Consider the following 20,316-nt stretch of genomic DNA (forward strand, 5'->3'; position numbering starts at 1 on the left):
TGAAGTCAGATTGCTTTCTGACAGTTTCCTTAAAAAATACGGTACCCTTTTCCTGCTGGCCATTACTGCCATAAGTGAAACTTCTGAAGGTCAGTAGCAAAAAAGCACAACATTCAGACACAACTTCTTATCGACATTTAAAGCATGGGAGATTCAGGTGCCCTGCCTGGAACTTGCATATCTTAACACCAATGTCTGGAAGGGGGGCTCTGATTGTCTGATGCGATGAACCCTTTGCAGTTCACAGGTAACAAGCCAGGACTCATGACATACGAGGACATATGTAGAGGGTCACAATGTGCTCGCCCTGGCTGGTGTGGCTCAGTTGGTTGGAGTGTCATTCCTCAAACTGAAAGGCTGCTTGTTCAATTCCTGATTAGGGCACACGCCTGGGTTGCAGGTTTGGTCCCCAGCTGGGGTGCATATGACAGACAACCAACTGATGTTTCTCTCTCACACTGATGTTTCTCTTCTTCCCTTCCCCTCTCTCTAAAAATCAATAAGCATGCCCTTGGGTAGGGATTAAAAAAAAAACAAAAACAAAAACCAACGTGTTTATATTTTATCACATTGTATGTGGGAAATGCATTTATACATTTTACGTTGACTGGTAGTAGAGCGTGCGATAAAAACTACCCGCAAACAATGTGTTATGTCAAAAAACAAAAACAGCCCTGGATGGTGTAGCTCAGTGGATTGAGTGTGGGCCTGTGAACTGAAGGGTTGTCGATTTTACTCCCAGTCAGGACACATTCCTGTATAGCAAGCCAGGTCCCCAATAGGGGGCACGCAAGAGGCAACCACACATTGATGTTTCCCTCTTTCTCCTTCCCTTCCTCTCTCTGAAAATAAATAAAATCTTAAAAAAAAAAACAACACCAAAAAGGTGATTGCCTGGCAATTCAAGGTGACCACTTGAGGTGATAGCTAAGGTCTATCTCTTAAGAACCAGGACCAAATTATATCAAGTACCTGTGCTTTAATAAAGAAATCATAATTTTTTTTAAAAAGGCTTCCTAGACCAAGTTCCGTGTGGGGTCTGCGGTTTTCTCGCAGAGTTCACCTACCCCAGGGCAAAATTGCTGTCCTCCTTCCAGTCCACGATGCGGCAGATGAATAGTGTGTTGGCAAAATCTTTAGGCCGGGTCACAAACTCCTGAGGGCAGTCCTTGAGAGGCACGTATATTCTAGGCACTCGGTGGTCCGAGGGAGAAAACAGGGCATATTTCCTGAACAGCTCACTGTTCTTGTCGGTCAGCAGTTTGAGGAAGCCAGTTGCTGCCCGGGAATGCTTTTTCTCCACGATGTAAACCACCTGCAAACACCAAAGACACACTCAATGCTGCTCATCTGCGTGCGGGACTGGGTGCAAGTCAGCAGGACACTGTGCGGTCGCCTAGCTGGGTCCCTCAGTGTCCCCAGGTCCACGCGAAGTACCTCTTACTGAAACTGTGCGACTACGTAACTGATACTCGCACTGGTGAGGGGACTGCGAAGTCCCCTGCTGCTACACTGTTAGGAGACCCTAACTGTAATAGGTTGCCTTCCCCATTTCCCTTTTTAGAATTCCCCTTTGGTTGTTCCTTGTTATTTCTCAGGGTTTCTAGTTGTACTTAGTAGGGAAGAGCAAGGAGAAATGAATCTATGGCATCTCGTCTGCACCAGAAGTCCCTGCCTCTTGTTTCAACAGGGGACAGCATAAGAAGTGTATAAAGCAGCTTCACGTCACGTGTGATTCCTATGTGAGTTGTCATAGAAATGGCTTTCCCACAGCATAGGTTTCACATGTAAGTGCTGTTTGGCCTTGTAATTTCAGTTTGAATTCATTCAGAAACTGTCCAAAAGAAAAAAGAAAAAAAGCCCAGCCAGAAAGAGGGCACAGCTGGAGGGCAGTAGCAAAGTACGAGCACCATCTCCAGAGGGTGGCCTCTCCCAGCTCGGACTCAAAGTCGTGTCAGAATGCGGCCCAGCGCCGCCGGATGTTTTGTTTTGTCGGGGGACGCCAGAAGGTTGATTTTTTTATGTGAGCAGTCCAATTTTTTTTTAATGTAAGCTACCAAGTCAAAGTTTTTAAATACTGACAGGTCAAACAAAACACAAGTCCGTGAGCCAGACTTCCCATTCATTACGATCTTCCGCACCTAGCATGCTGCCTGACATTTGGTTAGTATTCAGAATATCTGTTAAAATGAAGATCTAGGTAGCTAACTGCACGGACAATGGCAGCAACATGCATGCAGTGTAACTCAGAAACCCTTCGTGTCACTACGAAGGAGATCCTCTCCTGACCCACTCGCTGGACAGAGCGGCAACGCCGCGCTCCCCGGTGAAACACGCCGCCGTGCCTCAGGCAGGGGGAGCCTTGAGCCACCATGCATGCTTCCTCCACCGTGAGCTGTTCAGTTGGGGTCAGCTGTGCTTGATCCCATACCTGGCTACGGCACTAGTGTATGTAGTTAAAAAATAAAACCGAATTGTGCAAAACAACAGGATACAAAAGTAATTGTTTCTGTGATAACTAAATTAAATACTTTGGAAAAACTAAGAAAGACTTCTTCAGAGCTTACTTGTGAATTAGATATGGGCATGACAATAATGAAAAACCAATGGAGTCAAAAACTATAAAAATCTAGTAGGACTCAACATTAATACTGTTTTACCAATGCCTAAGTTCTCACTCTGCTCTAAATAACCCCAACTGAAAATCATACATGTCACATTACAAGTGTGGTTAAACAGAAAAAATAATGTGGAACATCAATAGACATACCCACACGGAAAGAAAATGCCTTGGCCCTTCACCCAAAGACAGGCAAATGAAGACATATGTATATATTTAGAATCATTAAAAGAGTCTCTTTTTATGATACTCTGCTTCCACGGACTATTCTGATTAGCTGACCAGCTACCCTCCTAAGAGTCACACGAGAGACCTCTGACAAGCAGCTCAGTTGACCGCCATTTGGACAAATGGAGAAAATCTGTAGGCAGTGACCTTTGCGGATCTTTGCAGCGACTTCTCCGGTACAGCGCTCGCGTCCTGTGGCATGGAGGTGCTCTCGTCTTTCGTAACTGGTGCACCGCCATCCTCTTTTCCTTAATTAAAAAGAGAAAAAAAAAAGAGAGAAGGGGAGGAATCAGTTACACACATATCCAATAGGCCTAATCTGTTAGGCATAAAGACTCATGGGATTTTTAATTCAGAACTACAAGAATTCTTGGATACCATTTTTACCTCCAAACTGCTCACTTTATAGAAACGGGAACCCAGGCCCCCGGTGGACCAGCGACTTGGCTAAGGGCAATCACATCACCCACTCGCCTTAATGCTCACACTCAGCAGGCCACACTGTACCTGTTTAGCATTATTCACACGCTTGGCATCGCACGTGCAGACGGCATCTCACTAGCTTCAATTAAACTCAGTTGCCTAGGTGTCAAAATGCCAAGCAACTGGATAGTAAATACTGCCCCTGCCCACAATGAAGAACAGTGATAGGTTAATTTATTATGCACATCTGCTGAAATAAAACAGAATCAAAATAAATGTTAACTTTTAAAAGTACTTTGGTATCAGCCATAACAAACAAAATGGTGGAAAATAGATTGTATTTATTAAATAAATAAACTAAAATGCCAACCCTGATTTTCCTGGCTTTCTTAGTGACATTATATAAAGAGTAAAGTACTTAAAGTCTTTTAATGCTTAATTTCCTCTTTAAAAGAAACTTATAAAATGCACATTCACCCCAGAAACTGAGACCACGTCTCCCCAGTAAAGAGAGTTAGGTTCTGTACCAGAACTACTAAAACCACTCATGAACGAAAGCAGCAAATTACACGCTTCTGAACACTTAATACTTTGTATTTTCATGTGTTACATTAGAGTTCCACCACACCACAAAGTATTCTTAGCCAATTATACTGGAGTTTCTGGATTCTAAGGGTCACAACCAATCCATGTGGGACCCACTCCAGAGAGCTAAGAGAGACTTGTACTTATCATCATTTAGACATTACCAAGACGAAAATAAATAAATCCTTTTCAGAACCAGCTGCCTCTTAGCAAGGCCTCAGCTTAAAGCCAGCTTTTACCGTCGTGGGCATCCCCTGGAAACACTGACACGGTCTGACCTGCTGAGGCTTAGGAATGGCCAACCGTCTGCTTTCCCATCTATGCTAAAATACACCCACACTGTGCCCACTGAAAGCAAAATTCTCATTGTTCTCCAAAATGAAAAAACAAAAACTTTCCCATTGTTGATCACCCTGTTCATCAGTAAAAGAGGGACAACATCCAAGTTCATCTTTTATCTTAGACCATAGTTCAGAACTCTAAAATCATTGGCTACTTCAGAGCAACACCTCTTACACTCTGCGGGAGAAGAAGAGCCACGCAAGTTGTGGGTCTGTTCCGCAACATGTCTTGCCAGTGTTCTGCAGAACAAGGCATCAATGTGGGACAGATCAGGAGCGTGGGATTACCGCGAACAAGCACTCTCTGCCTGGATGTCTAGTATCTGAGCTCTCGGTCCACGAGCTGGCAGTCAGCACAGGGCAGCGAGGGTTTTATCACAGCACCCCAAGTCCTGGGCATACAGCTTCCTGGGGTAGTCACCGATGGCTCCACCCTATGACTGTTGCTTTAAATTCCACCCAACAAAAAGCAAGTCTTCGGTTCCAAAGGTGACGCCAGGCTGTACCCAAAGGAAGAGGGCAAGCCACAGCAGCGGGCCCAGCCGTGATGTTCCGACATCACACCCGAGCGTGACCTTTTCAGGTTCTGTGTTCGTAAGAATGTCCTGGCAGAAATACAGCTAACAAATTAACTGACAAATTAAACTGAGTTTTCAGCCCTGCGGGTGAGCATCACAGATGTGTTCGATAAATATGAAGAAACACAATGCCCAGCTGGAAAGGTGAATCACCTTAATAGGCTTCCCACAACTACATCTCGCCACAATGAAGAGCAAAGCTGCCAAGTTAATGAGAGAATCTACTGCATTGTTTAATCACAAGATCACGTATTTATTCACATATTCCGTGCGTGTTGATTGAGCCCTGGGCACTGAGGATTCAGTGGTGAATGAAAGAAATACAGCCCCAAACATTACAGAGCATATACCTTAATGTGGGAGTGAAACCCAATAAATAATCACTCAGTAAAGATAAGGCTGTAAGTTGTGGTGAATGCTAGGAAGGAAAGTCCCTTAGGAAGAAGAGGGGGGGACGCGTGATTCACGTCGAGAGGTCAGGGAGAGGCCGTGCGTGGACGTGACACTCCAGCTGAGACCATGAAGATGGTGTGTGCAGGAATGAGGGACAGAGCCCAGGCGGGGGGATGCCGCTGGGGAAGACGCAGGGGTGGGAAGTTCTTGTGACAATCGAGGAGAAGAAGAGCACGTGGCTGGGGCACAGTGAGCAAAAAACGTGCACGACAGGAGATGAGAATAAGAGGCAGATGGAGTCAAATCAGGTGGAGCCTTCCAGGACTTAAGAATCCCGAATTTAAACCTAAACACAGTGGGATGCTTGCTAAGAATTCTGTGCTAGAAAATGACACTGTCCGAGGTGAGAGCAGAGCAGGCTCTTCCCTGCAGTGGTCCAGACAGTGGTCCACACGTCAGGGATACATGTAAGCACTGGAGATGGGATCGAAAGGAATGGGGCTAAGACCTATTTTGGAGCTGATCTAATAGACTTTGGTGATAATGTGATATGAGAGCTTAGGCTTATTTCCAGCCTTTCGGCCTGTGCAGCTGGGCTGATGAAGGAGGCATCATTACTGACGCAGGAATGACGAGAGAGTAAGGTGAAAACCAGGAGCTCTATTTCAGAGGTGGCTCTGTTTGAGAGGCCAACTGTGAAAGCTTCAGGTGGTAATGTTGGGAGGCAACTCAACATGAAGGTCTGGAACTCAAAACGAGAGATCTGGGCTGTGGCTTTAAACACAATGTGTGTGCTGAGAACTCCCACACGTGTTCATTCTGTCCAGCCCAAGCTGCAGGGAAGAGATTCGAACCCAAGCCCGCTGAGCCAAGTGCACGGAGCTCCTCCACGGCTGCGTGCTCCCGTGGGAAGTAGAGCTCTGCCGCTGTCACTGGGGAGGAAGTAAAGAACTTTGCAGAGGAAGTGACCTGGGGTTTGAGGGACGTACAGACGTCAAGAAGAGAGATGGGGCAGCTGAAGGGCTTTCCAGGTAAAGGCCAGCGCTCGCGCGAAGGCCCGGAGCTGTGGCAGGGCCTCACACGGTCGAGGAGTAGGAAGAGTCCTACTCCTAAGATTCTTAAGTCCTGCAGCTACCCATAGGTCAGGTCGAGGCCCCAAGCGCTGGGCGGGCCGGGCCTGGGGTGCGGAGAGCAGCAAGGCTGACAGAGAGGCAGGCTGGGTCCTGCGCCAGCGAATCTCGTTACTGCCCAGTCATGGATCCTCTTCTTTCATGACTAGCTGCGATGCTAAGCGGGGGCCACATGAAGAGGAAAGGAATTGGGCAAAAGAGCGTTTCACTCCATCCAATTAAAAGAGTGACAAACTCTGACAAATCTAGGCTTTTTCCGTCTCTGAATGAGGGGCCACAGAAATGTACAATTTCCAGAGAAATTCAATGAGAACCGCAATTGTTTTCCATAAACGTCTCAATTGTTGTTCACTTCCCTTCAGATCTCTCAAAATCAACCAACCAGGAAAACTTACCTCACGGGCCCCTCTCCCCAGGGAAACGCAGACATGACAACACAAGCCCTCACAGGGGCAGGTGACACTCGCGTTACAGCCACCCGCTACGCTGCACGTCCGCCAGGCACAGTGAGTGCTGATGGCCGTTGCAGGGCCTCGCGTCTAGCCCCTGCCAGGGCCGAGGCGCGGGCACCAACAAGTCCACTTCTTCACAAAGTCCCCGCCCAAACAAGCCCCTCTCTTTGTCTCTCTGAAATAAAGCTAATGAAACCGCACGGTGCCAGAGTTTCCATGTGTGTGCACATGCGTTACCTCACGTGGTCCAGGCTGCAACCTCATACCCCGGGTCGGGTGGGCACTGTCATCACAGTCTTATCAAGGGAACAGGAGTAGTGAGCAGACAGCCAGCCAACGACTGTTTGCAGAGATCCTGGGGCTGACCGTGGTGACCTGTCCCACACAAGCAAGGATCAGAGCATCATGGGGAGAGCCAGGGAAACCTACTTCGAGAGTCTGTGTAAGAGGTGACGGGAGCCCTGAGACGCGGGAGGCAGCCCAGTAGAGGTCCCGACTGTCAGTGGAGTGGGGTGGCAGGCACCGCAAATGCCGCCGTCTCTGTCCCCAAGGAGCTCGTGTGCTAGAAATTAAACAAAGATGACAACAAACAGTGGAAGTGCATGGTGTTGGTGGTTTTCTATAGTTTCACCTTGATATATCTAAGTTTGGGTCTTTTAAAAAACAATTCTACTTGCAATCCTATAGTGTTCATAAATCTGTAGTTTGGTACCTCAACTGCTATGGAAAAATCTCAGCCACTAACTCTTCAGTTTTCTCTTCAGTTTTATCCAATCTCCTCTTAAATCCATCCACTGAGGTGTTTTTCTTTAAACTCGAATACACACTTTTCCTCATTCACTGAGTTTCTCATTTCATTACAGTTCTGTTCATTTCTAGAAGTTTTATTTCATTCTGTTTCCAATTTGCTAAGTCACATTTCACAGTTTCCTTTGCAGCTACCTTCAAGCTTATCTCCTATTTCTTAAAACACAGCTTTTTTTAGAGGGCGGTGACCCCAGCATCTGATGACGTTTATGAAAGGCTGCTTGTGCTGTTTACGGTTGCTGACGCTTCTGTCCTTGGAATATGGCTTCCCTGGGTGCTGGTCACTGAATACCTTGATGCCAAGGTTGAGGAAATGTTCCTTGTGAAAGAATGTCCACTTGATCTTGCCAGATACCTGAAGGGACTAGCAGCCCTTAAACCCGTTCCAGGCTCGAGATGCCACGGGCGCCCGGTCGGAATGAATCTGGGCTGCAGTTCTGGCCGTGGCTGGAACCTCTCAGGCCTGCCCTCGCCCCGATGGAATACGGCCACTTGGAATCCCAGCCTCACGTAAGGAGTCTGGGCTTTATTTGTGCTCCCCATACCTGCTGGTCCAACCTGCAATGCTGCCTGGGTTCTCCACTCCAGTTTTAACCCGATAATGCCTGTCAGCTCTGAGATGCTTTAAAAAGAAGGGTTTGGGTTGTTATTGTTTTTTTTTTTTAATTTTATCCAAGTATTTTTGGTTGTTTCAGAGGGAAGGTGTGTGTCTGAATAACAGCCCACCATTACTATTAAGAGAAAGTTCCTAGGACCTTTTATTTTATTTTATTTTATTTTTGGTATTTGAGAAATGTTTTTCAGGTGGCGGTGCAGAGCACACTGGGGAGCAGCGGCGGGGCGAGGTCAGGAGAGGGGGCACTCGGGATCTGTGCAGGAGAGACGACAGGGAAACAGTAAGGAAGAAGCTACAATGTTAGCACCCGATGCCGCATGAAGGCAGAAGCACAAGAGATGGAGAGAAGAGGCAGGCAGTCTCACGTTTATTTTTCTCAACCACCCCATGAGGGATGTTATCACTATTCTGATGTTTAGAGGATAGCCATCAGCAGATCAAAGCAGTAATGTAACTCAACCCAGGGTTCATCCAGGGGTATGGTTAGCAGAGGGCAGTCATAACCAGTATAACCTCCAAACCCAAACCCTTCCCACCACAGCAGGATGAGATCGGAGGGCAGACCGGTGCATGTCGGGGGTTCCAGTACAGACGGGAGTGTTGCTGACAATTTTATAACTCAGTTATAGGCAGACATTGAAGGATTTTAAATTTTAGAAGACACCAAGTGACAAACAGCTCTTATATAATTTCACTGTGTGTACCCATAGAGATGAGAGAGTAAGTTACAATAAGAGCATAAACTTCAGAGTCACAAGACCTAAATTCAAAATCACGTGGCTTTGAACCAGTTATTCCTTCCCTTTGAATTTCCTCCTTTGTGAATCGGGAACAGTCTATGTGAGTCCTGTTTACACGTCGAGTCTGGCACAAAGTACATGACCAAACTTGGTATACATTATTAATGCTGCTGTTACTAGCTCTTGCAGTAAATTTTGAGTGAACCCAATCCCGTTACTCTTAGCACAACTGAGCAGGACAGGTGAATAATGGCTGTGTTATAAAATGGGTCACATCTTATCATCTGTAAAATGTGACCCATTTACAGGGTTAGTGGGAAGATCAAATCAGATTAATGTGTGTAGAAGTGTTACAGTGGCTGGGACGCTGTAAGCACTCAGTAACTGCTACGTAATATATACACTTAAACTGTGCACACACCCTCTCGTGTGGCTGGCACATTCTGTCTGAGGTGGGAAGAGGCAAGAAACAGCACTCTCTGGATAGGCAGAGACCAGGTCAGCACACGAAGCCTGGATTTATCCCAGAGGCAATGGAGCGGTACAGAAGAAACAAGGCAGGAGACTAGCACAGTTTATGCTGGGAGAAGCTCACAATGGCTCTTACACGGGCAACAGGTTTAGGAGAAGTGAGACTGGAGGCAGAAAGGCCAGTTAGCAGGTTGCAGTAAACCAGACCAGCGGCAAAACTGACACGACTGTTCAGATGCTAGAGGGGAGCTGGAGGTGGCGGAGGTGATGCTGGGCCCAGTAAGCAACGGGAGAAACTGCCTCACTTCCTCATCACTGAGATTCTCAGACTAGCTCCCTGACCGGCAGCAGCAGCACCTGGGAATCGGGAGGGGATGCAAGTCCAGCTGGGACTCAGTCAGTGTGAGGTGTTGCAGAAAGAAACAAAGGCGTCATCTGGGTACAGAGGGCAGGTGAGTAAGTGAACCAGCCCCTCAGAGGTGGTTCAGAAATAGAAAGGCAGCAAGTGTAGGACAGAACCATAAGGAACACCAACACTTAAGAAAGCACAAGTTGAAAAGTCTGCAAGGAGACTGCGGCGTAGTCAGAAAGGTAAGAGGAAAATTAGGCCAGTGAGGGGTCAGAGAAGCAAAGAAAAGCAAGTGATTCAACAGGAAAAGCATGGTCAGCAGTGTGGCCTTAGTGACAAGTTAACAGGTGGCCCAATAGAGACTGGTTTCGAAAAGTGAAGCCAGAATGACGTGCAGGGGGAACTGAGTGGGGAGGTGGCCTACAGAGAGGAGGGCGAGACCTGGGCTCCGGAAGTCTGGCTGCGAAGGAGCCGAATAACACAGGGTGGTAGTTCCAGAGGGAGAGAGACAAGGTTTCCATTATTTTATTTTTTTAAGATAAGGGAGGCTTGGGCATGGTTCACTGCTGGTGGGAAGGAACCACTAAAGAAGGTGCGGTCACCGAGGACACAGTTAGGAAAGGGAGGGGTCCCTGGGCAGGAAGGGATGGGACCCGGAACCCAGGGGAAAGGATTAACTTCAGGCAGAACAGAAAGAGGCCAACTTCATTGCATCAAAGTAAATGGAGGAGGGGACAAGTCCAGACACCAGCCATTTGTGAGTCTGGTGGCTGAAAGCCGAGAGGGCACGAGGAGGCAGCTGTCGTGTCCCCTGAAACGCAGGAGCCACACTCGCCCGTCAGAAAGCGCGAGGGGAGGCGGAGGGTGCGCACTTCCAGGTGAGCATCCAGTGCAAACGGCAACTCGAAACAGCAGCTGAACATGCCACGCACAGTCACGTGACTTGCACACAGTACCGCATTTAATATTCCCCAATAACCCAAACAGGGAGGCAGGGAGTATCATGCCAACTTCCGAGATAAGGGAGACGAGGGTCACAAAGGCCCAACAGCATGCTTGCCTATGGTTACCGGCTGGAAAACAACAAGGACAGGATTCAAACCGGAATCTCACGAATGCCGACACCTCACCCTCTTCCCATGACGGCACTCAGCCCTGAAGATCTGAACAGGACGGGTGGACTGAGGATGGAAAAGGACCCACGACCTCAGAGAGGCCTGCCTGAGTGACGAGGCGCTGGGAGAAGCCAGTCCGCTCTGGGGTACATTTCCCATTTGAGGTGACAGTGAAATATAAGTACAATGTTACCGTCTAGCCACACTGGAGACACGATTCTACATCTGGTAGACTGGAAATACGAATTAAGACGATAACATTTTCTGAGTAGACAAATGTGTGAAGACTGGGGAGAAAGGACTTAACATATTAAGAGAAACAGGATGAACAAAAGAATGAAAACTGATATTCAAGCATTAAAAGGAGAAAGTTCCCTTTATTACTCAATTACCCTGCCCTGCTGAAACCTACAGACCGCGGGAGACTAAGCAGGGAGGTGCTCTTTGTGGCAGGACCCGCCGCCACGCTCATCAGCGGACCACGCAGGTGCCTTCGGTCCCTCGGTGGGCGCCGAGACCTGGGCGGTGGGCGCCGAGACCTGGACGCAGGGCTTTCCGGCCCGGCCGAGCCCCCACAGGGCCGTCTTCCTGGAGGGCGCTTCGCACTGATTCCCGTCCCCAGCTGTTAACTGTATTAACTACATCATCAACACCCTCCTGCTCTCCTCAGAGCATTCTCTGCTCCAAATCTTTCTCCTGCCCAGGAGAAACCACTTTTAAATTTCTCTCTACTAAAACTTTAATTGGCTTTTAGCCTCATGGCTCCCAAAGGACCCAAAATGTAGGCACACACGCTCACGTGCTCCCATCTCCAGCTTTAACTCACTGATGCTGCAGCTGTCCCGGCAGATAAATGATTCCTCCGGATTTAAGCTGGCCCCTGCGAGTTTTACTTAAAAAAGGCCAAGCATCCCACTTACAACACCAGAAACAGTGTTTACTAAAATCAAACTGGTGTTGCTTTACCTGACTTCCAAGAACTAGCTATTTATCAAAACTACAAAACAGGAAAAAGGTGCTAAGCTACCACAGAGTCAAGAATGGCCTCAAAGCTTGGGAAGCTAGACTAGAAGGTTCTGCCGTGTTTTGAGTGCGATCCCCCAGAGACCAAACATGTGTTATATCTTTCCTATATTCCAAGACTCTTACAGCACACGCGAGACTTCATCCTGCTGAACGTCGGCAGGGACAATGAGGCCCAGCCCACTGCCTGGGTAAGACAGTGCAAAGATGAAGACATCACTTCTGCAAGAGCTGGTCCTCTTTCTCAATTCAGTCGCTGCCACCTAATAACAGCAGGACCACAGAGTGATCGTGACCAGACGAAAAAATAAAAAGAGTTTAAAGAAGTTGATTTTTACTGACTGAATCACTTCTGAGGTCCACAGGCCCCCTAGGAAACAGAACAATACATGGATCCAAAAGAGCTAATGTTCGAAGCATCTCTGATGGAAAACTACTTCTCCTTAATAAGGTAACAAGTCCAGCTCTACACGCAAATCAGACTAAGGCAAATCACCCCGCCCAGGTTATATAGACATGGATGAGTCATTGCTTTTGACGCCAAATTGGCCGACCTGAAGGTTTTACAATGGACCTTTTGTGGCTGCGGCGGAGAGAAAGAACTCAGGTGTTAATCAGGAGAGTGACTCGATTTGCCCTCCTTCAGTTTCAAACAAGGGAAGGAAGGGAAGTCTTTTGCACAATACTTGGGAACACAAGACTGTTCTAGAAGTTGCAAGAAGATGAAAGATAAGCAAAAAGTTATGTGAGGAAAATAAAAACTGATTCAACTATAATATCAGTCATAGGATACAAAGTGAAAACACAAAGTCCCCATGAGGAGCCACAGGAAGGACGGACCACACGTGCAGTTGGGAGAAGCTAGTAAAGGCTTGTGGGGGACACATCTGGGGTGAGAGACCCTAAGACGGCCCTAAATGTCCGCACACTTCCCAGTCCTCACGCCCTTGTATAACCGCCTCCCTTCGAGTGTGAAAAGGGCTTGTGTCTTGCTTCTAATCAACTGAATATGGAAAAGACAACAGATGGCATTCCCAGGACTGGGCACCCTAAGGCTGTACCCTCGGCCTGCGTAGCAGACACTGTCCTTCGCTAGACCTGACGAAGCCACCGAAGGTGGCCCAGGTGGCAAGGAGCGGAGGGGCCTCGGCCCCACGGCCAGCAAGGAAGTGAGGTCCTCCGCCCAAAAGCCCATGAAGAACTAAGTCTGGCCCGAAACCACATACTCTTAGAGGCAGATCCTTCCTGAGCCAAACCTTCAGATGAGCGACACCTCGCTTGAGGCCTTGTGAGGAACCCTGAGGCAGAGAACCCAGCTGACCCGGACTACAGGGAAACTTGGTTTCCTCCCTCTGCTCACACGTGGGACACCACGCCTATGGGTTTCCCACGCCAAGGAGCGCTCCCGTTCTCTCACGCACCACCCGGGTGCCCTACAGTCAACTCCGTTCTGACGCTAAATACCCGGGGGTAGCACAGCCCTGCAGGTGGAGGGCGTAGTCCCCCAACCCTGCTCCCCCTTTCAGACACCAAATGCAAGCCATGGGTCTCTAGGTTACCCAGACTTCTGTCTGCGTTGGCTACAAATTGGGGTAGCGTTCCTATGACCCCCTCCTCAGGTTCAGTAATTCTGCAATAGCTCACGGAACTCAGCCAACACGTAACTTACATTTACTGACACTACAAAGAACGTGATAAGAGACAGATGAACGGCTAGATGGAGAAACACACAGGTTGAGGTCTTCAAGGACCCTGAGCACAGGAGCGTCTGTCCCTGTGGGCAGAGGTGCACCCCCACCCCAAGCGCATGGATGAGTCTGCCGACCCGCAAGCTGTGCAATCCCCAGAGCTCCGAGATTTCTGTGAAACCGAACAGGCATGACCGATGTCATCGTGTGGCCACGACCAGCTACTAAGTCCGTCTCCAGCCCTTCTCCCCTCCCTGGAAAACGGAGGGTGAGGCTGAGAATTTCCAGCTTCTAATCACGGCGTGGTCTTTCAGGTGACCAGCCTCCACCCCGAGGCTGTCTCAGAGTCCGCCACGAGCTGCCTCACAGAACAATAGATGCGCCTATCAGTCAGGAAACGATGAGGGTTTCGGGAGCCCTGTGTCAGGAACCAGGGTCAAAGACCAAACGCTAGAACAAAAGATGCTCCCAGCACTCCTATCACTCAGGAAATGACACGGTTTCAGGAGCTCTCTCTCTGTCGGGACCTGGAGGCAGAGCCAAATACGTGTTTCTTATTACGTTACACTAACACAAAGTGCAGGATAACAAATGTGTTGTTTTAAACCACTACCTCTGTGGCACAGCCACAGATAATTAACATACATGTAAAAAGACAGTTGGCGTTTTAAGGCTGGAGGAAGTCCCACAGGAGGAGACGAGAAATTGGGCAGCGTCCGTGTCAGGGAGAAGGAGGCACGGAGGCACAAAGGCAGGGGAGGGAAGCGAGTGCTTAGGAACAACACGAAGGCGGGTGTGACCGGACCCAGGTCTGAACGGGCAGGTGCGGGGACGCGGCTGGAGAGGCAGGCAGGGGCGCCCCGGTGGGTGGGGCGGCCCAGGAGAGCCGCAGCCAGAGCCCGTCGCTGACATTGTGTGGTCTGGGAGCCTCCGCAGGGAGACTCGCTGGACACTTGTTGCCTCAAGAGACAACAAGCTTCAAGAAAGGGTTTGGAAACTGCCCACAGTGGAATGCCATGCTTTCTCCTCTTCAAGATACTTTCCCTTCCATTACCTCATTTGATTTATGCAAGAGCCTATGAAGAAGCCAAGGCAAGTATCTATTATAAAGGGGTTTTTGTTTTTGTTTTTGTTTTACAAATAAGGACTATGAAGCACTACGAGTCAAGAATGACTGGCAAAAGCTCCCGCTCAGCACTTTTTTCCGACCGAGAGTGCTGCCACACTCTGCTGGATCCCCTTTCCTGGCGTCGGTTCGAACAGGGCTAGCCAGACGGCTTTGGATCCCGGCCTGTGGATTCGTACCTGGGACAGGAGGTGCAGCGAGGCCGGGGCGGACTGCAGAGTCAAGAGCTAAAGTCTTGACTGCAGACGCTGGTGTCGAAGGGGCTTTGAAATATGTGGAAATGAGGGTTAGAGCCGAGGTCAAGCCTATCAAGTTCATACTCAATTGCAGCTTCTGGCTCAAACAGACGAGTCAAAGCTGCAGGGAACCGCCGAAAGGGGGTGAGGTAACTGGGAGCAGAGATGAGAGGCTTCGGGGCGTAGCTGACCTTTCACCCGGGAGCAGCTGGTAAAAAGGTGTGCAGGGGCGGGAGGCTGGTTCCACCTAAAGGATGTGGATAACTCAATCATTTCTTAGGTGTGTTTTTTTTAACTAATATCAGAAAACCATGGTCAATTTTCTACTGTAAAATGTTAAGTGAGATCTGTCCTTCACGATGGACATTCCATACCTAGAGCAGGACAGCTGTCAGTCCCCTGTCCCCATCCAGAGCCACACGACCCAGGTTTTGTCTGTTTTTGTTTTCCCCAGCCAAGTGAGCTGGAATCTGCAACATTACTCTACTTGTCGGGCAATGACTTCCCCTGGCATGTTTCTGCATGACCTGAAAAGCCTAGTTCTTTAGGGAGAATGGGAATTGTTTAAAGTGATTCAGGGGGAAATCAGTGTCCTGAAGATGAATCCACAGGCACGTAATTCTGTAGAGTGGCAATAAAAGGGTCTCTAACAAAGTAAGAAATAAATACATGAGCCCTTAAGGAAGCTGGTCAACACTTAAAATTATTTTTTAAGGCTTCATTACCTAACTGATGAAACTTGGCACGTGCTGACGGAAGGGGAGAACTGCGAAGATCTACCTGACAGCGCCTCCTGCCCCCCTGCTCTCTGAAGGCCTGAAGACTCAGTTCACAGGCCGCGGTGCTCAGAGGCCCGTGCTCAGAGGCCGCGGCAGAGGCAGGTGGGATGAAGACCCGCACCGCCCCCATCCACAGTCGATTCTGTTCGCCAGCTCCACAACCAAAACTGAACTCTCCTCCTTCCATCTGGCCTTCCAAAATAATGTTTAAATGCAAAAGAGAGAGGGGCCTTCCTGAAAGAAGGTTGATTTGAAATAACTGTGAGAATTAGCCTTTTTAAATGAAAATAATCCTTAATCACTTGACACCCTTGAAAGAGAGGCGTTCCTCCTTCGCACCGCACACTCTTGGGTTAGCTCTCGTGCAGCACTCCCAAAATCGTCATCGGAGTGACTTCCCAGTGCCCACCCTTCTCCCGGAGTCTTCCGTGCCTGCCAGCTTGTGCCTGGTTTTATGAGACAAAGGCTACTTCATGTATACCCAGCCATGAGCCATGTACTCGATCATCTCATCGATTTCCCATGGCTTCAGCTGATACCGTTCAGATCTGTAGCTCTCCGCACCACTCCTCTGAGCCTACACCTCCACTTCCAATTGCCTGCTGGGTGTCCTGACCTCAGTGTTCCCTGTGCAACTCAAATCCGACGTATGGTCAGAACCCAGATTTGTAGTCCTTCCTACCCTTGGTCTTCTTTTTCCCATTTAAGAATGTCAGCACCTGCCCTGATCGGTGTGGCTCAGTGGGCTGAACACAGTCCACAAACCGAAAGGTTGCTGGTTTGATTCCCGGTCAGGGCACATGCCTGGGTTACCGGCCAATTCCCCAACTGGGGGCGTGCAAGAGGCAACCATTCAATGTTTCTCTCTCACATCGATATTTGTCTCCCTCTCTTTCTCCTTCCCTTCACCTCTCGCTACAAATAAATAAATAAAAGCTTTTTTTAAAAAAAGGAATGTCAGCATCTATGCAGTTGCTAACCTAGATATCAAGTTCTTCTCACTCTTGAACGTTCCTCCGCCTTAGTCCCATATCGGATCCGCCACTGAACTCTGTCAGTTCCAGGTCTGACAGCTTGCAACTCCGGCCCTCTTGCCTTCCAGCTGCCACTGCCCTCAGCCAGGGCTGCAAGCACTTCTAGGCTCGCCTGGTTCTATGCCATGTGTAATGTCCCCCTTCTTTCTTTTCAATATATCTTACTGATTATGTTATTATAGTTGTCCTAATTTTTCCTTCATTGCCCCTCTCCACCTAGTACCCCCCATTCCCTCTGGCAATCACCCCTCTTAGTTCCTGTCCATGGGCTGTGCATGTCAGTTCTTTGGCTTCTCCATTTCCGATACTGTTCTTAACCTCCCCCTCCCTATTCTGTACCTACCAATTTGCACTTCTTAATCCCTGCACCTTTCTCCTTTTCTCCCCTTCTCCCTCCCAACTAATAACCTCCAAATGATCTCCATATCAATGTCTCTGTTTCTGGTCTGTTTGTTTGCTTAGTTTGTTTTTTAGATTCAATTGTTGGGGGTTGTGAATTTATTGTCATTTTAATGTTCATAGTTTTGATCTTCTTTTTCTTAAATAAGTCCCTTTAACATTTCATAGAATAATGGCTTGGTGATGATGAACTCCTTTAGCTTTTCCTTGTCTGGGAAGCACTTTACCTGCCCTTCCATTCTAAATGATCTTTGCTGGATACAGTAATCTAGGCTGTAGGTCTTTGCTTGAATACATCTTGCCAGTCCCTTCTAGCCTGCAAAGTTTCTTCTGAGAACTCAGCTGACAGTCTGATGGGAACTCCTTTGTAGGTAACTCTCTGCTTTTCTCTTGCTGCTTTTAAGATCCTCTCTTTACCTTTAACCTTTGGCATTTTAATTATGATGTGTCTTGGTGTGCTCCTCTTTGGGTCCAACGTGTTTGGGACTCCCTGTGCTTCCTGCACTTGTATGTCTATTTCCTTCATCAAATTAGGGAAGTTTTCTTTCTTTATTGTTTTAAATAAGTTTTCAATTTCTTACTCTTCCTCTTCTTCTTCCAGCACCCCTATGATTCAAATGTTGGTACATCTGAAATTGTCCCAGAGGATCCTTAGCCTATCCTTGTTTTTCTGAATTCTTTTTTCTTCTTGGTTATCTGATTGAATGTTCTTTTCCCCTTATGATCCAAATCATTGATTTGATTCTCGACTTCATCCACTCCACTGTTGATTCCCTATAAGTTTTTCTTTATTTCATTTAATGTAACTTTCATTTCTGCCTAGATCTTTTTTATGCTGTTGAAGTATCCAATGAGTTCCTTGAGCATCCTAATAACCAGTGTTTTGAACTCTGCATCTGGTGGATAGCTTATCTCCATTTGGTTTAGTTCTTTTTCTGGAGTTTTGTTCTGTTCTTTCATTTGGGCCATATTTCTTTGCCTCCTCAATTTGGCAGCCTCCCTGTGTTTGTTTCCATGTATTAGGTAGAGCTGCTTTGACTCCCTGTCTTAGTAGCATGGCCTATTATAGAAAAGCACATGCCATAATTTGGATGGGGCAGGGTCTTAGGTAATCACCAGAGCAGGTCAACCCATGTGAACCAGGTTGATGGAGTCTCAGATATGGTGTCACTGCTCTGTGTGGGGGAGGGTTCTGTGTGGGGGAGGGCTCAGAAAAGGGGACAAGGGCCACTGCCTGGCCTCTGGAGTTTTGTCCAGGGGGAGGCTGTCCCCCAGCACTCACCCTAATGCCAGACACTTGGGTTTCTCCCCATATGCCACGGTGCCATTCTAGCTGCTGTCCTGGTACTGGAGCCCAGAGGGAGTGAGTCTGCATAAGTCCTAAGTCTGTTGTGGGCCTTTAGGAGGAGATGCCTAAGAATCCCACAGTTTCTTCCACTGTTGCAACCCCTCTTGGTTTTACAGCCAGAAGTTATGGGGACTTATCTTCCTGGCACTGGAACCCTGGGCTGAGTGGCCCACTGTGGGACTGGGGTCCTCACTCCCAGGGTATCCCTCTTGATTTTTATCCACCACACGTAGGTGTGGGACCACCCGCACATGCCTCCACATCTCCACACATCTGCCCCCACTACGTATCTGGATGAATGTGACTTCTTTAATTCTTTAATTGTCGGACTTACATACAACTCACCTTTCTAACAATTCTGGGTGATAGCTGTTTTGTAATCTAGGTATAATATTTGCTGTGGTTGTGCAAGGAGGGGAGTCATGTTTATCTATGCCTCCAACTTGATCAGAAGCTATCCCTTCTTTCTAATAATTGGTTTCCTTTCCTTAACAACTTTGGACGATTTTTGGATCCCGGATTCTTAGATGACACAGGTGTCTCAGCAACCAAATAACTGGACAAAGTGTCACCAGAGCCTACTTTTCTAGCTTCCCCTCCAGGATCCCCACTGTGCATCCTGCACTATTTCCACTGTATACATCACTCTGCCTACCACCCACCTCTGTGCCCCTGCTCATACCAAAATTATGAGGCCTGTCCAGAAGGTATCCAGTCATGTAATATGAAAAATAGAGACATTTATTAAAGAAGATACAAAATACATGAAACACTGTACATAGGACAATGACGCCTCAGTCCCCTTCAGAGTAGGCACAATGGGACCTCACACAGTTCTCCCAATAGCCATTAGCTGCCCTGTCATATTTTCTGAATCTCATCAACAATCTGAAATCTCTTCCCTTTCAAAGGTGATTTTAGTTTTAGGAAAAGCCAGAAGTCACAGAGCTTCAAATCTGGGCTGTAGGGGGCTGAGTCACCTGGGTGATTTGATGTTTCATCAAAAAACTCCGCATGAGACATGATGCATAAGCGGGGGCACTGTTGTGATGAAGCTGCCAATCACCAGTTGCCCATAGCTGCAGCCTTCTGAATCATTTGAACAGTTTCTACCAAGGAATGTTCAAGCTTCTCGCAAAGTTTGGTGCAGATTTGTTGCTCTATTCACTCAGTCATTTTGAATGTGATGGCCACACAGTGCACATGCTCACTCAATGTCTACTGCCCCCACTGACTAGTACGGTAAGGTCGTCACTGTTCACACATGAGCATTCCAGTCCACTCCTCTTGACTGCCAGGTCACCTCTATGTCACGCAAACCATTCTCATTGTATTAACAATGGCTGGACTTTTTCTGGACAGGCCTCAAGTATTTTTCACCCTTCTTCACCTGGCAAACCCTACTCATCCTTCAAGGCCCAGAGAACAAAAAGTTGTCTTTTTTTTCTCTTCCTTTTCTCTCCTCCTCCTTTCACCTTCTCCCCCTTCCTCTCTGTATGGCCCTTCCCTCCCTCTGCTAGTTGGCTCCTCTTCTCTATGCGCACTGTGTGGTTACTGGCAGCCGCTGTTCCCCAAAGGCTGTCTCCAGTCCTCACTCTGTGCAACATTTTAGCTTCAGAGTCCTCAAGCTAGGGAGAAAAGAAAAATCCAATGGATTACTGGCCAGTCCATATGTTAATGGTCCTGAGGTCAGGGACCCACTCATGGCCTAAGTAAGACCGGGGCAGGGAAAGGCTACATGTACCACTTCAGTACAGGCAGTTCCCACTGAAGGGAGCAAAGGCAGGCAAGGCCCAGAACACATGTCTGTTACTGTATCTCCTCTTACAAACTAA

The 20,316-nt window shown here is 48.0% G+C and overlaps 1 protein-coding gene across 3 annotated transcripts in view; it reads right to left on the reverse strand.

The window, feature by feature from the left end:
- DIS3L2 (DIS3 like 3'-5' exoribonuclease 2) overlaps positions 1 to 20,316 on the reverse strand; it is a 260,872-nt gene that overhangs the window by 160,418 nt on the left and 80,138 nt on the right. For all 3 annotated transcript variants that reach the window (XM_028509578.2, XM_036022709.1, XM_028509579.2), the window contains 2 exons: positions 2,996 to 3,096; positions 1,068 to 1,315 (listed from right to left, as the gene is read on the reverse strand). In XM_028509578.2, the coding sequence (XP_028365379.1) occupies positions 1,068 to 1,315; positions 2,996 to 3,096 (349 nt within the window). The remainder of the gene's footprint in view (positions 1 to 1,067; positions 1,316 to 2,995; positions 3,097 to 20,316) is intronic.

This window comes from Phyllostomus discolor, chromosome 4, assembly GCF_004126475.2.
Source record: "Phyllostomus discolor isolate MPI-MPIP mPhyDis1 chromosome 4, mPhyDis1.pri.v3, whole genome shotgun sequence".
Taxonomy (NCBI): domain Eukaryota; kingdom Metazoa; phylum Chordata; class Mammalia; order Chiroptera; family Phyllostomidae; genus Phyllostomus; species Phyllostomus discolor.